Below are 15,827 nucleotides of genomic sequence, written 5' to 3' on the forward strand. Positions count from 1 at the left end.
TCTTTGGGGAAAAATAAATAAATAAATAAATAAGAAAACTCTTTGGGGGTAGTCGCATTCAGAGTAAGGGAGGGTTGAAAGGCAGGGAGGGTATTTTCCTTTTAGAAGCAGAAGGAGATTCCTAACAGCCTTCCTTCTTTGCTTTGTGCCTGGTTCAGTACTTTCTTAGCAAGTTCTGGGGGAGCTCAGGTCCTGAGAAGGGCTGGGGCCTGTCAGGGCACTAAACAAGCTGTGAAAGCACCCTGGAGGAAAAGGGAGGCTCCTCTGCATTTCCCTTTCCTGCAGGCCTGCCCTGGTTTTTCATGATGTCATCCATTCATCATTGTGATCTGATTGGTGGTCCCAGGCCTTGGCCAGCTGCCCAAGGCCAGAAGGGAAGAGAGAGATCCCAGGACAAATGCGCAACAGGCCCCTGAGCATGTGCGGAAATGCTGTCATCAGTTCCACATAGAAAGACTTGGAACAAATCGAAGAAGGCAGCCAAAGTCACAAGATCCTATCCAACCTTCCCTTCCCTGAATGCCTGGGAAGAATTCAGGGGCCTCTTTCCTGTGGATAGGGAACCAAATCCTGGAGTGGGCCTGGGTGTGGAGGAGGCACTGCTCTGCCAGAGGGTTCATTCTCCAGAATTCAACCTGTTTCCTGAATCAGTGGTGTTTGAAAGCAACTTTGTCCAGGTACTCTTGGGCCGCTCAGAATGGCACTCCTTGATTCCTCTAAATCTGTTCCCACAATGTGACGGAGAGTCTGTCCCTGGAACTGGAGTGGAGTGACAACTGAGGCAAAGAGAGGAACCTGAGGCAAGGCTACCCCATCTGACCCTGACTTTGCAGAGCTCCAGATAGGTTTTCTCCTGCAGTCACTCTGGGGAGAGAGGTCAAGTGTTGTCTGCTCTGAGTGGAGGATTTGGTAGCTTCCTCCCTCGATTTACTTCCTCTTCCAGGCTGTCAGCTCAAAGCAGATGAACAAAGAGGCAGTAAAATGAGCTGCCCTTTGAGGGTTCAGAACAGAAATGTTGGTGGGTGAAAGAATAGGAGCTGGACGCCCAGAGAGATCTAGGCTCAGAGTCCGGTCCACTGCTTTCTTATCAGGAGGTGTCATCAGGAAGGTGACCTGCACACCCTGAATCCCAGTTTCCTCTATTGTAATAAGGGTGGGACTGACCTGGCTGTTCCGTGAAACACAGGAGGCAAAGGCTTTAGTGCAACGGCACTCAGTGCGTTTTTGTTTCCTTGTCTGGGCTCCCCTCAGGCCAGATGGAACCCAGAATAAAGAGAACTTGGAAGTTACAGGGACCTGACAGTGCAGAAAAGGTGCAGGAGATAATAGGGCCCCTCAAGAAAGTGCCAAAGGACAGGTTCTTCAAAGAAAATCCAGGAAACAGTCTAGGGAGGATTCACAGAAGTGTGACACACGTCAAGGAACTCTTGTGGGCAATTGCTAATAGTAGGTAAAGTAAATACTGGTACAGTTGTTTAACCAATATAGGTTAAACTGTGGTTCCCAACAAGCGATGATTTTGCCCCTGCCACCAGGGGGCATTTGGCAATGTCCGAAGACATTTGGGGTTATCGCAATTTGTATGGGGGGAGGGTGGAGATTGCTCCTGGCATCTATTGGGCAGAGGCCATGGACGCTGCTAAATATCTTACCGTGCACAGGACAGCTCCTCCCCCAAGCAAAGAATTATCCAGCCCAAAACGTGAATGGTGCCTCTCGCCTAAAGCATACTGCTGCTTCTGCCAGTGCTCAGACTGTGCCCTGGGGGTGCTGCTTTGCAGGTCAAAAAGAGCAGGAACTGGATAGGCATCTACAAAGCCTCCAACACCATGGCCCTTGGGGTGACCTCCTCTGTGCCCTGCCTGCCTCTTCCCAACATCCTCTTCATGGCCAACGTCAAATGGCACCATGGGCAGAGCCAGACATGGAACCAACCAACTACAGCCCCCAAGATCATCCTGAAGAGGTCAGCATCCTGAAGGGGGGCAAAGGGGGGCCATAAAGTGGACAGGAGTGAGGGCCAGTCTACACGCCCTCTTTCCTTCTCGCTGCATTCACTGCACTGAATTCTTAGGAAATCTCTCCACTTGGGGCCAAGGGGCAAGGAAGCCAGGCAGTCTGGCAGATGAAGCACTGGCTGGGAGATGCAGGTTCTAGTCCTTATGCAACTAACTAGACTCAAATAATTTTTGAGTCACAGGTTACTTGCTGCATTGCAGTCTTCCTACTGGTAAAGTGAGTGGAGCGAAGTCTCACTTGGAGCTGTAACATTATGCTTGTCGGGGATGAAACGGCCCTTTTAGATGTTTGAGCCTCTTCTGTAGGATATCTCAGGAATCTCTAGATACTCCCAGAAGCCCAAGTAAACCCTTCATTGCTCCATGTTGCTTCAGTGATAGACCTCTCCATTATGTTCTAGGTACACCTATGGCAAGTACAGCCCAGACCCAGCTGACTAATACTAGATCCAAAGCCAGCTCCTTGAATCTTAGCTCCTTTGGGAGGAGTAATGGAGGCATTGAGGTCAATGAATGGACAAGCTGGACAGTGGGACCCAGCTCCTGTTGTGCTCTCAAGAAGGAAATTGAAAAGCCCTATGATCCCAGCTACCTTACTCCCGGGCGGTCCCTCTCAAGCAGGATCCAGGGAACACCAGCATGAGAATCATGGCAGGATGGGTAGAGGTTAGAATGCAGATTCCAGGGGCTCACCCCAGACCTACTGAATCTGAATCTTTGGGGTTATCTTGAGGCGTCTGCATTTTAAACAAGCTCCCCAGGTGAATCTGATCTCCCCAAAGTTTGAGCACCACTGTGCTAAGCATTCTCTCTCCTACCCACCAAAGCCTCAGTTCTGAAGGAGACACTCCTCATTTTAATGAAGACAGGGTTGGATCAGAAGCAATGTGTGTCTTCCCTCACGCCTTCAGGATTCTCCCTTTGAAGTTTGTGGAGCTCCAGGTCTGTGACCGCTTTCAACGTGTCCTGCGGTTGAGGACAGTCACGGAGAAGATCTACTACCTAAGGCTCCACCCTGACCATCCTCAGACTGTCTTCCACTTCTGGATCCGACTGGTTCAAATTCTGCAGAAGGGCCTGTCCATCACCACCAAAGACCCTAGGATTCTCGTCACTCACTGCCTGGTACCCAAGAACAGCTGCAGTCCCTCAGGAGACTCACAGGTAAGTGGGTACCATTGGCTCCTCCAGCCAAGGTCAGAGCTGAGCTGTAGAGCTTCAGTGAGCTGATACGGGGGCACCCTGGGAAGCCTTGCCTTGGGCCTTTTCTAACCAGCTTTACTGATTAAAATTCGCCTGAGTGTACAGTTCAGATTTTTCAGTAAATGTATAGAGTTGTGCAACCATCACCACAATCCAGTTTTAGAACATTTCTATCACCCTAAAAAATTCCCTCATGCCCATTTGCAGCCATTCCCTGTTCCTACTTTCTGCCCTAGGCAGCCATTGATCTGTCTTCAATCTCTACTCATATTTCTGAAACATTTCATATAAATGGAATCCTATAATATATAGGCTTTCGTGTCTGGCTTCTTTCACTTAGCATAAGGTCATCCATATCATAGCATGGGGCCAACTCTAGGGTAGAGTCACAGACTATCAATAATTTATTCCTTTCAATTGCTGAATAGTATTCCATTGTATAGACATACCATGTTTTATCTATTCACCAGTTGATGGACATTTGGATTGTTTCCAGTCTGGGGCTATTATGAATAATGCTGCTGTGGACATTTGTGTACAAGTTTTTGTATAGATGTATGTTAGGGTATGTTTTCATTTGTCATGGGTAGATTCCAAGGAATTGGAATTGCTGGGTCATATGGTAAGTTTATGTTTAAACCGGCAAACTGTTTTCCAAGGTGACAGTACCATTTTACATTCCCTCCAGTAATGCATGAGGGTTTTAGTTTCTCCGCATCTTCACCAGCAATGGTATTGTTGGGAATTCCCTGGCGGTTCAGTGGTTAGGACTCTGTTCACTGCTGAGGGCCTGGGTTCAATCCCTGGTCAGGGAACTAAAATCCCACAAGCCACATGGCCAAAAAAAAACAAAAACAAAACAATGGTATTATCTTTTTGTTTGTTTGTTTGTTTTTTTGCGGTATGCAGGCCTCTCACTGTTGTGGCCTCTCCCTTGGCGGAGCACAGGCTCCGGACGCAGGCTCAGTGGCCATGGCTCACGGGCCCAGCCGCTCTGCAGCATGTGGGATTTTCCAGGACCGGGGCATGAACCCGTGTCCCCTGCATCGGCAGGTGGACTCTCAACTACTGCGCCACCAGGGAAGCCCAGTATTATCTTTTTAATTAAAGTCATTTTAGTGGATGTGTTATGTTTTTAATTAGGGTTTCCTGTCGAGCAACTTTACATGGGCTTATTAGTCATTTATATATCTTCTTGGTGAAATTTCTATTCAAATTTTTCTTGAAACTTAAAAATATATATATCTATTTAATTTATTTATTTGGTTGTGCCAGGTCTTAGTTGAGGCAGGCCGGCTTCTTAGTTGCAGCTCACCTGCTCCTTAGTTGTGGCATGCAAACTCTTAGTTGTGGCATGCAAACTCTTAGTTGTAGCATGCATGTGGGATCTAGTTCCCTGACCAGGGATCAAACCCAGGCCCCCTGCAGTGGAAGCGCAGAGTCTTAACCACTGGACCACCAGGGAAGTCCCTTGCCTATTTTTAAATTGATTTTTTTCTTCTTATTGAGTTGTAAGAGTTCTTTGCATATTCTGGATACAAGTCCTTTATCAGATGTATGATTTGTAAATATTTTCTCCCAGTCCGTGAGTTGTCTTTTCATTTTCTTAATGATGTCTTTTGAGGAGCAAAAGTTTAAAATTTTTATTTTATTTATTTATTTTATTTATTTTCATTTTTGGCTGCGTTGGGTCTTTGTTGCTGCACGCAGGCTTTCTCTAGTTGCGGCGAACAGGGACCACTCTTCATTGCAGTGCACGGGCTTCTTATTGCGGTGGCTTCTCTTGTTGCAGAGCACGGGCTCTAGGCGCGCAGGCTTTAGTAGTTGCAGCGCGCGGGCTTAGTTGCTCCGCAGCGTGTGGGATCCTCCCGGACCAGGGCTTGAACCCGTGTCCCCTGCATTGGCAGGTGGATTCTTAACCGCTGCACCACCAGGGAAGCCCAGAAGTTTAAAATTTTGATGAAATGCAGTTTATCAATTTTTTCTTTTATGGATCAGGCTTTTGGTGTTGTATCTAAAAACTCTTTGCTCAACCCAAAGTCACTAAGATGTTATCCTATATTTTCTTCTAGAAGTCTAGAAGACTTAGCTCTTACATTTAGGTCTCTGATCCATTTTGAATTAATATTTGTGAATGATGTGAGGTAAGGGTACTTTTTTAAGTACTTTTTTTTTTTTTTAGCCTGTGGATATACAACTGTCCTAGTACCATTTGTTGAAAAGCCTATCCTTTCCACATTGAATTGTCTTGGCATCTTTGCCAAAAATCAATTGACCATAAATGTAAGGATCTATTTCTGGCTTCTCAATTCTGTTCCATTGATTCGTTTGCCTGTTCTTGTGCCAATCCCACAATGTCTTGATTAATGTAGCTTTATAGTAAGTTTTGAAATTGGGTGTTGTAAATCTTCCAATTTTGCCCTTTTTCAAATTGTTTTGGCTATTCCAGATCCTTTGCATTTCCATGTAAATTTTAGGATCAACTTGTCGATTTCTACAAAAAAAAAAAACTCCTGCTGGAATTTTGATAAGGACGTGGAATTTATATATCAATTTAGGGGAAATTGCCATCTTGACAATATTGAGTCTTTTAATACATGTATATCGAATGTCTTTCCATTTATGTCAATCTAATTTCCCTTAGCAATGTTTTGTAGCTTTCAGTTTACAAGTTCTACACTTCTTTTGTTCAATATATTCCTAAGTATTTGATTGCTGTTGATATTATTGTGAATGGAATTGTTTTCTTAATAATTTTTGCATCAGTCATTGAAAATGTACAGGAATACAACTGGTTTTTGTGTATTAATCTTGTTTATTAGTTGTAGTAGTTTTTGTGGATTCCTTGGGATTTTCTACATATGTGCATACATTCATGTCATCTGCGAATAAAGACAGCTTAACTTCATTTCCAGTTTAGATCCATTTATTTGTTTATTGCCTTATTGCATTAGTTAGAACCTTCAGTACAATGTTTAATAGAAGTAGCAAAAGTAGATATCCTTGCCTTGTTCCTGGTATTAGGGGAAAAACATCGAGTCTTTTATTAAGCATGATGTTAACCATGGGATTTTTGTAGATGCCCTTTATAAGGTTCAGGAAATTCCCTTCTATTCCTTGTTTATTGAGAATTTTTATCATGAGTGGGTATTAAATTTTGTCAGATGCTTTTTCTCCATCTGCTGAGATGATCACATATTTTGTCCTTTATTCTATTAATATAGTATATTACATTAATTCACTTTTAGATGTTAAACCAGCCTTATGTTCCTGCAATAAATTCCATTTGGTTACGGTGTGTATGATCCTTTTTATATATTACTGGATCTGGTTCCCTAGCATTTTGTTAAGGAGTTTTGCATCTATGTTCATTAGAGATATTGGTCTGTAGTTTTCTTGTGATAGCCTGGCTTTGGTATCAGGGTAATACTCACCTTACTGAGTAATTTGGGAAGTGTTCCCTCCTCTATTTCTGAGTTTGTGACGATTGGTGTTACTACTTCTTTAAATATTTGATAGAATTCAGGGAAGCTACCTGGGCCTTTTTGCCCCAGGCCTTGTAGTATAATGAACAGAAGCCTGACTTGAGTTACAACACAAAATCCATGAAGGCCGAGATTTTTATCTGTTTTCATCACTTCGATTCCCCAGTGCCTGGCACGTAGTTGATATTCAATAAATATTGAATGGCTATGAGCAGTGTGCACAACTGGGGCATCTCTGGGGTATCACAGGCAACAGGAAAAAAGGCAGTTTTACTCTGGCATAAAAAGTAGCTCAACGTAGGATATTTCTTAGAGAAATGAATTTGAAAAACATTAAATTCCAACAATAAACATTTAATCCCCTTCCATTTAAATATAAAACCAAGTAGCATAAGCTTTATTAAAGTTTATATTAATAGGCTATTCAATAACATATTAAGGTATGTTAATAAGAATAGCTTATCTACTAAATTATGTTTAAAGTTTTCAGGGACAATGTTATTCTTGGGACACCAAAGGATATTTATAACAGTATGGAGGTATAAACAAACAGATATGGCCTCAGAATTGCCTCTCTGTGCAGTTGGCATGGCTCTGTCTGATAGGACAACTGAGTTCTAACCTTTAGGGTCTGTACCATGATATTAGGAAAATGCAGAGATGCTGAGAACTTACACCTGGTTTTGCTTTTTTCCTCCATCTAGTTAGTGCAGAAGAAACTCCAAGCCTCCCAGCCCAGCGAGAGCCTCACGCAGCTGATGGCCAAGGGGGAGAGTGAGGCCTTCTCTCAGATTTTTGCCGACTTGCACCAGCACAACCAGTTCAGGTACATGACTCAAATCCAGCCAGCATGACGTCCCCAGATGGTCTGCGCTGGGAGATCCAGAAACCAAGTTATCTTGGTTAATGGGCACAGGGAGGTGCATGAAGTATTGCCCCTCAGTATCCAGTCTGTATTCTTGACTCAGGGCAACCTTTTCCTGGTCTCTTTGCCTAATTCTCCTTCTCCACAAGCATCGTGGGCTTGACCCCAGAGGAGGAATTTTATAAAAAATGGAAAGTAGCTTCTTCAATATTACGAATAAATTAGTAACACAGGTGGAAAAGTAAAACCTAATTTCTAAACTCGTTTCTAGTCCTACAGAAAAGTAATCAAAATGCTGTTTAAAATGTCATCATCTGTCCCTGGGTTCCGTTACCTACTTACCTGGCCTCTGCTTGAACTTTATGGAGCTTCTGTATCACTTTTTTTTTTTTTAACGTTTTCTGGAAAGCTCCCTCCTGCAGGCCTGTCTTCTCCATGCCTGAGGAAATGTCCTTACATGTACAGATGACTAAGGGTTGCGTCTTAAGACTGGTTGGTATGAGAGAGACAGAGGTCGAGAGCACTTAGACCACAGGGCACCACGGCCAGAGAGCAAAGATAAAATGGGAACCGGGGTCCTAGTGAACTTGATTTGTGGTGTCAAAGAAAAGGAAGAACAGAAAAAAATCAGTAAATGTCACCAGAAGAGAAAAACGAGGTGTCAGAGAGAAGGAGATTTTTGTCGTAACAGGGACCAGCAACTCAGAGACAGAATTTAAAAAAAGAAAGTTTTCTTTGTGAATGCCAGTGATAAACTGAAAACCAGGAGAGCTCAGAGGATGCAATCTCTCATAATGGGTAAGAGCTCACACAACCCTGGGCCCAAGTCACCACTCTGACTATGAGCCCTTGGGGGCATATTGCTTAACTCTGCTGGGCCTCGGTTTTTACACCTATAAAGTAGAGATTGCAGTACTGCCAACCTCAAGCAGATCGTGTCAGGATTCAATGAGCTCACGTGCATCAAGTGCTCGGCCCATCCTCAGCAAATTTACAGGAGGATGTAATAAACGCTCAATTAATATTAACTTGTAGGGAATTCCCTGGCGGTCCTGTGGTTAGGACTCTGCGCTCTCACTGCCGAGGGCCGGGGTTCAGTCCCTGGTCGGGGAACTGAGATCCCGCAAGCTGCGAGGCGCGGCCAAAAAGAAAAAAATTAGCTTGTATTTTTAATTCTAACTTGAGCTGGAAGTAGAAAAACTATTAACACAAGAAAAAGACTTGTTAGTTGCCCGCTGTTAAAGAATTTATACTGTGGTTGTCACTCTGTATATCATACAGAGATCTGTAATGAAGGAAGATGTAAGATGGTAAGATGTCACATTGCTGAGCTGGAGAGCCCTGGACTCTAATGGAGAAAGATATTTGATATCTAATAGCAAGATATTTTGACTGTCTTAGAATGTTAACTTACAGATTTTCTTTATTACTCTGGGAAGGACGGCTTCTGTTTATTCCTCACTGGTCACAATTCAGTCACATGGCCACATCCAGCTGCAAAGGAGGCTGGGAAATGCAGCCTCCATTCCACATAGCCATGGGCCCAACACAAAATTAGATGTTCTGCCCCGGAGGGTGAAGGGAAAAGGGCATGCTCGGGACCTACTAGCAATCTCTGGCACAGACAGCTTTTAATATCTCCAGGAGGTCAGAAGAGTCAAAGACCTGAAGGAGAAACATGCACAAGCCAGTTAAAGGGTGGAGAAAGCTGTGCAGGGTAAGGCGACAAATGAGGCTTCGCCCTGAGGAAGAAGCTTGGTGAGTGCAGAGAAAGGGAAGGAAGGCCAGTAGGGAAGTGGGGATGGTGGTAGGACGACATACGTAGAAGTGGGCAGGGACCAAGCCAGGCAGGGGCTGGGAAGCCATGCAAATGGATTTAGACTTTAAGTGTAATGGGAGCCTTAGCAGCATTTTAAACAGGGAAGTGGTGTGATCCCATGTACATTTTAAAAAGGTCATGCTGGCTGTAGCAGTGACAGTGATTTGAAGAGAGGGAGGCTAGGTGTGGAGGGACCAGCCAGGGAGCTATGGCAACTGAGTCTGGGCTGTCATGTACAAGACGGATCAGAGGGATGTGAGAAACAGGGAACATTGAATTTTTGCTTCCTTGTCTCAATAATTGCTTTGTACAGACATTTAGTTTCTTCTCTTTAATTTTTCAGCATGAAGCCCCGAGTGATGATCTTTCTCCTCATTTAGGCAGGTTCTAGTCTGGTTGCAGTTATAGCAGTTTTGGCACGTTGGCAGCAACATGCAATGTACAGCAAATAAAATAAATGGCCAAGACGCAGGACCAAACAGATGGAGTCACACCCACTCCACCTCAGCAAAATCAGCAGCCTGGGTTCTGCTGCCCAAACTCCACCCCATCCCGCCTCCCCCTTCCCTATTTTTTCTTCTGCTACTTTAATATGCGTCACACCCACCCAATATAGTCACAGCTGGCCTTTTTCACATTTATATCTGCCTCTAAAGCTTTTGTTGCATCAGGAAAAATATAACTGGAAACAAGATTTAAAATGAGAGTTTCATGCTCTATTCTTTTCCTTTTGATTTCCATTTTCTTGATCCTGAAATGGCTGGAGTTCCAGGAGCAGCAGAAAGACAGAGAAAAAAAAGGACAGTCCAGGTAACGGAGGGCACGGGGCACCCTTGTCTCGGGGAATTTTCTGCTCTGCAGATATAGGAGTAAGATTGCCTCTAGTACCCCACCCCAACTTTCCTGGTGCTGTCAGGGTTGCCGTCATCCTCCTGTACCTTAGGTTGAGTTCCTCCGGGATCTTTGGCCACCATAGTCAATTTGGCATCAAATCCTATTAATTCCTTTCTTTCAAATGTTTCTTATATTCTTTACTTCATTTCTACTCCCACAGATCCCACCCTAGTCCACTTTATCATCTCTTGCCTGGACCACGGCAGCGATCTTCTGCTAGTTCGTTCATTCATTTATTCATTCAAAAGCATGCACTGAGCACTTGGTAAGTGCCTAACACTGTTGAAGGCTTTGGAATCACAGTGAAGAAAGACACAGCACCCCCTTCAAGGGGTTTATAATTTTTGGAGTCAGATGGGTAAGTCCCCAAATTACATAACCTCTCCTTCCAGGCAACATTCAAAGCTCAAGCCTGGGGTGCCACAGGAGCACAAAGACAGGCCTCCCTCCCTCCTCCCGGGAAGCTGTCCCAGAAGGCCTGGGGTCTGAGCTGAGTCAGAGAGGATAAGTACGAGTGGGCTGGCCAAGGCGGATGAGGCGGGGTTTCTAGGAAGAGACGCAGAGTCTGTGTGAGACAGCATGACCCATTCTGGAAACAGCAGCCCTGTTCCCGATTTATTTCTGGGTTCTAGTTTACCCCAGATCCACTCATTTTGGCATGGATGATCCTGCATGAACTTTCCCCTCGTACCCATCTCACCTGGTCACTGTGCCCTCCTCAAATGGGAGCCCTCTGACTCCTCCTGTTCTCCAGCCAAATCTTCTGCTCTGGTCAAACCTCAGCTACCCTTCCCCATGCCTTATTCATCCCCCTCTCCTCCCTTCCTCCTGATGCCACCCTAAATCCTACCTAACCTTTCAGGTCCACTCACGCCACCTTCCTGCCCAGACAAATCTCTCCTTGGTCATAACCTCTCTTATACAACATACTATCCCTGATTGTTTCATAGGCTTAAGTCTTGTTTCTTCAACCAATACTAAATTTTTCTGGTGCCTCTGAATTTCTACAGTGGCAAGCACAGGGCTGGGAACACAATAGGAGCTCAATAAATATTTGTGCACCACACCACTAAGAAATTATTCCTCCAAATTGGCTCAGGAGGCAGTCAGAATATCATGTTATATTTAGAGATTTAGAGGAATGTGTAGATCCCAGGGGAGCTGTGCCAACTTTTATCCAAACCAGGGGTTGCAGCTCAAACATCTGCAGGGGGTATAGAGGAGTAAAGAGTCTAAGTGTCATAGATATAAGAAATGGCTGGGTTTTCTCTCAACTCTATCATTGGTAAAACAACAGCTGGGCTGACACTTGGTTTCAGCATTGAGTGGTGGGGACAGTGGCATGAAAAAGTGAACGTTTCAATTAAAGCTTCAACTAATTGTTGCCACGCTGCAACACAAGCCTGGGGTTGCCAGATACTCTGATTTTTCAAGAAAAAACAAAAATCTGAATTTTTATATCACATACCCCCCCTCCCCACTTCATAAAATACTAAAGTACAGTACAGGCCAACACTTAGTGAGCAAACAAAAGGTATCCACAGACCAAAGTGAGCCCGGAGGCTGCCAGTTCACAACCCCTGTTCTATATGGTAAATAGAGCTGATTGCTGGCCCATGTTTTCTCCAAGTCTAGAAGTGCTTTCTCATATTATGTGACTGCTAATACAATGGTGATTCATTAATTAATGTTTTTCCACATACATTCAAACACAGACACACACACATACACACACATACACTCAAAACATACCGCATGAGATTAGAGTTGAAGAAGACAGAAATAGAGAATATTTCAAACTTATTTCTAGGATTTGAGAGAACAGCTAGAATTTCAGACTCACAGGCCATCTGTGTCGTGGGAACTGTTGTTCCCAAGATGCCCCTAGGCTGATTTCAATTAATCATCTTGGGGTGTCCTCAGGACCCTGCTCTTTCCTCGGAGCTGAAGGAACCCCTCTTTTCTCTTTGGGCGAGGTAGTGTACCCTTTCAGTTTGGAAGGACAGTCACACCCCAGCCTCTTGGAACTTCTGGATGACGAGAGAGAGAGAGAGAGAGAGAGAGAGAGAGAGAGAGAGAGAGCGAGCGAGCGCGGGCGCTACATTTGGAAAAGCCAGCGTCCCCAAGCTTACCTGTGTAGTTGAATCTTTCAACTCCCGATCAGTGGGCGGTGTGACCTATCACAGTGCTTCCCAAACTTTCATGTGCAAATGATCCCCTGAGGATCTTGTTAATATGCAGATTCTGATTCAGTGGGTCTGGGTGGACCTGAGACTGCATTTTTCACATGCTCTAGGTGATGCCGAGGCTGCTAGGTTGCAAGCCACCCTTTGAGTAGCTGAAGCCAAGTGGACCAGAAACAGGCTCTGGCTTCAGGCCATCTGGGTTCAAGGCCATTGCCAGTTCAGCTAGCTGAATCTCCTAGGGAAATTCACTTGGTTAACCTCTCCAAGCCACGTTGGTTGCCTCCTTTTACTGGTACTGCCTTGTTCACATGACGTAGTGGTAAAAACACGGGCTCTGTTGCCTGGTTATCTGGCCTTGAATTCTGGCCTTGCTGCGTCATTTTGTGACCACAGGTAAGTGACTTAAACTTGCTGGGCCTCAGAATCCTCATGCAGCAAACGGGGACTGTGGCAGCACTGACCTCTCGGGGGTGGTTGTGAGTATTAAAAGAGCATTGACGCCTGTAACTGTTTGGAACAGTGCCTGGCCCGTAATAAGCACCTCGCAAATGTTGGCTGGCCTCTGTGAGAGTGCTCTGTGAATTAAAGTACACAAATGCATGCCCTTTTTGACCTGGAAAAAAACTGTCCCAGCGAAGGCTCCATCCCTTGCACCGTGACCTCAGTTGGAGGGAGTCGTTCACGTATGGAGAGTGGGAAAGAGAGAACCCCACTGGGCTGCAGCCCCCCCTCACTCCTCAGCACTCTGGCAGCCTCCGCCGGCCCCAGCTGGTACCACTCATAGGTACGGTGATGGGATTAATCCAGCTGCCTTCCTGGGACAGGCCTGGAATTCTACCTCAGGTCTGGGTTCAGGTCCTAGGGTCCTGGGGATAATTCCAGGAGGCTGTGGGGTGGGAGTGGGGGGCCTCTTTCTTTCTTTTTTTTTAAATTATTATTTTATTTTTTAATAAATAAATTTATTTATTTATATTTGGCTGTGTTGGGTCTTTGTTGCTGCGCGCGGGCTTTCTCTAGTTGCGGTGAGCGGGAGCTACGCTTCGTGGTGGTGCGCGGGCTTCTCATTGCGGTGGCTTCTCTCGTTGTGGACCACGGGCTCTAGGCGCTCAGGCTTCAGTAGTTGTGGCTCGCGGGCTCTAGAGTGTAGCCTCAGTAGTTGTGGCGCACGGGCTTAGTTGCTCCGCAGCATGTGGGATCTTCCCGGACCAGGGCTCGAACCCGTGTCCCCTGCATTGGCAGGCGGATTCTTAACCACTGCGCCACCAGGGAAGCCCTCAGCCCTCTTTCTTCCTGCCCTGTTCTTCTTTACCTCCAACTGGCCTGAGTGAAACCCTAAGTATGGCACCTCCAGGGCCACCAGAGGCCCCTGGGAGTTCCTGCAAGTGGCTCTGAAGGGACAGAGACTAGCAGGACGCTGTCGTCACTAGAGCTGCCTTCTCCCTGCAGTGTGGGAAGCATGAGGGTCTGCCTCTGCAGCGGGGAGGGGGGAGCTCCTTTTCCTTCCCTGAGCTCCTTGGGGGCCCCAACCTTCCACTGAGGAGAGTGGGAAGGAGCTAGGGGCCCTAGCTGGGGTCCAGCCCTTATCTTCCCAAACTCCAACCCTCATTCATCCATCCATGTATTCATTTAACAGTTATTCATTAAGTACTTCCTTTGTGCCTCTGTCTGACCAGAGAGACACCCTTAAAGAAGGTAGAAGTGGTTATATGTTTTCCAGAGTAAAGTATTATCAATAGACCACTAACTCTTACAAGTTACCTGTTATTAATAGTTGACAATTTTAAAAATTAACAGAAGTATCTAGGTGCCCACAGAAGAGCTTTTGAGGTGTTATATCTTATTGAAAGTTTTTCGCTCCTACTCCTACAGGAAGTTCTATTTGAGCCACACTTTCACACTGGAGAGAATCTATGCAGCCCTCGCCAATGCCACTCTGCAGCATTCAGCTTTCTGAGGGACTCTATCTGGATGGAAGGGAGGAGAAAGCTGTAACTAAGGAAAAACTAGAATAATCTCACGCTGACAACATAGCCTTTCCCTGGAGAACCACTTGGGAGCATGGCTCCTGGATGAGAAGCGTTATTCCAGCATCATTCCCGTCCATAACTTCATGTCCTCACCACTGCACATCACCACACCTCACCTCCGTTCCAGCACAAGAAGGCGTGCTCTCAGAAGGACCAGGACCAAGAGATGGAGAGAAGGAAGGAAAGAGAACCAGGACCAGAGGAGAGGTGGAAGAGAACAAAACGGGGGTGAAGAGGAATGTGGAGGGTGGAAACCAGAGAAGAAGGAAGATGCAGAAAAGTGGTGACAGAAAGAAACAGAAGAGAGGACAAGAGAAGTACACCTCTGAGAGAGGCCTCACCGAGCTTCTATTTATCTAATTTAAAACTTGAAAGTAAGGCCATATACCAAAAGCGATATGTGTTTTCTTCTCCGCTCAGATTCCTCTGGATAAGGATGAGGAAACAGAAATGAATTCCAGCCAAAGGCTTCTCCTTAAATGTCCCTTTTTGCCAGTTTCTCTTGTTAGTCCCTCTTTTCTGATTCAAGCTTTAGACCTTCTTCCTTAGTGCATTCCCTAACTTGAACTTGCTAGCCTGGCCCTGCTGTTCCAAATGGCGGTTTGGGTTTGAGGCTGCAGAAAGGTTCCTGCAGGAGGTTGTTAAGACAAGGTCTGTGAAATAGGCGGAGTTTCTCTTTTGTGTTCAAACTTTCAAAGTTTACTATTGTCTCAGCCCTACAAACACTGGCTCACTTTCTTTTGCACATGACACCCCCTTGAAATGTTGACATATCTTGTTAGCGCTTATTAGAGATTTCAAGGAGAAGAGACACAGGCTCAAAGCACAGGTAAATCAGAGGTTCCAGGCTCGAAGTATAGGTAAAATCAGGGGTTCACAAATTATAGATCAAGAGAGTCACTAAGGAGGGTCAGTCAGACGGCCCATGGACTGACCTCTATTTAAAATGCACAATATTTCACATTCAATAAAAACCAGACTATGAGTATTTCAGAAAAGCTACCCAACCTTCTAATTGGAAAGCTTTTTTGGATGTCTTGCTTTGATTTAGGTTACCCTAGGAGGGTCTTTTTCTTCACTGAAGTGGTTTTTTTTTTGAGGGGGGTGGGCAGTGACAAAATAACTTTTTTTTAAAACTTTTTATTTTATATTGGAGTACAGTTGATTAACAATGTTGTGATAGTTTCAGGTGATTCAGTTATACTTATACATATATCTATTATTTTTCAAATTCTTTTCCCATTTAGGCTGTTACATACTATTGAGCAGAGTTCCCTGTGTTATACAGTAGGTCCTTGTTGGTTATCCATTTTAAATACAGCAGTCTGTA

At 45.1% G+C, this 15,827-nt stretch overlaps 1 protein-coding gene across 1 annotated transcript; it reads left to right on the forward strand.

Annotated features, from left to right (window-relative positions):
- Positions 1–428: 428 nt before the first annotated feature.
- GARIN1B (golgi associated RAB2 interactor 1B) lies at positions 429–13,367 on the forward strand. The gene is given in 8 exon segments (XM_069540993.1): positions 429–677; positions 1,782–1,966; positions 2,930–3,182; positions 7,411–7,532; positions 10,690–10,701; positions 13,059–13,123; positions 13,126–13,193; positions 13,195–13,367. Coding segments are annotated over 8 exon segments (1,014 nt in total). The 3' UTR covers positions 13,255–13,367.
- Positions 13,368–15,827: the final 2,460 nt, after the last annotated feature.

This window comes from Delphinus delphis, chromosome 9 (assembly GCF_949987515.2).
Source record: "Delphinus delphis chromosome 9, mDelDel1.2, whole genome shotgun sequence".
Classification (NCBI taxonomy): domain Eukaryota; kingdom Metazoa; phylum Chordata; class Mammalia; order Artiodactyla; family Delphinidae; genus Delphinus; species Delphinus delphis.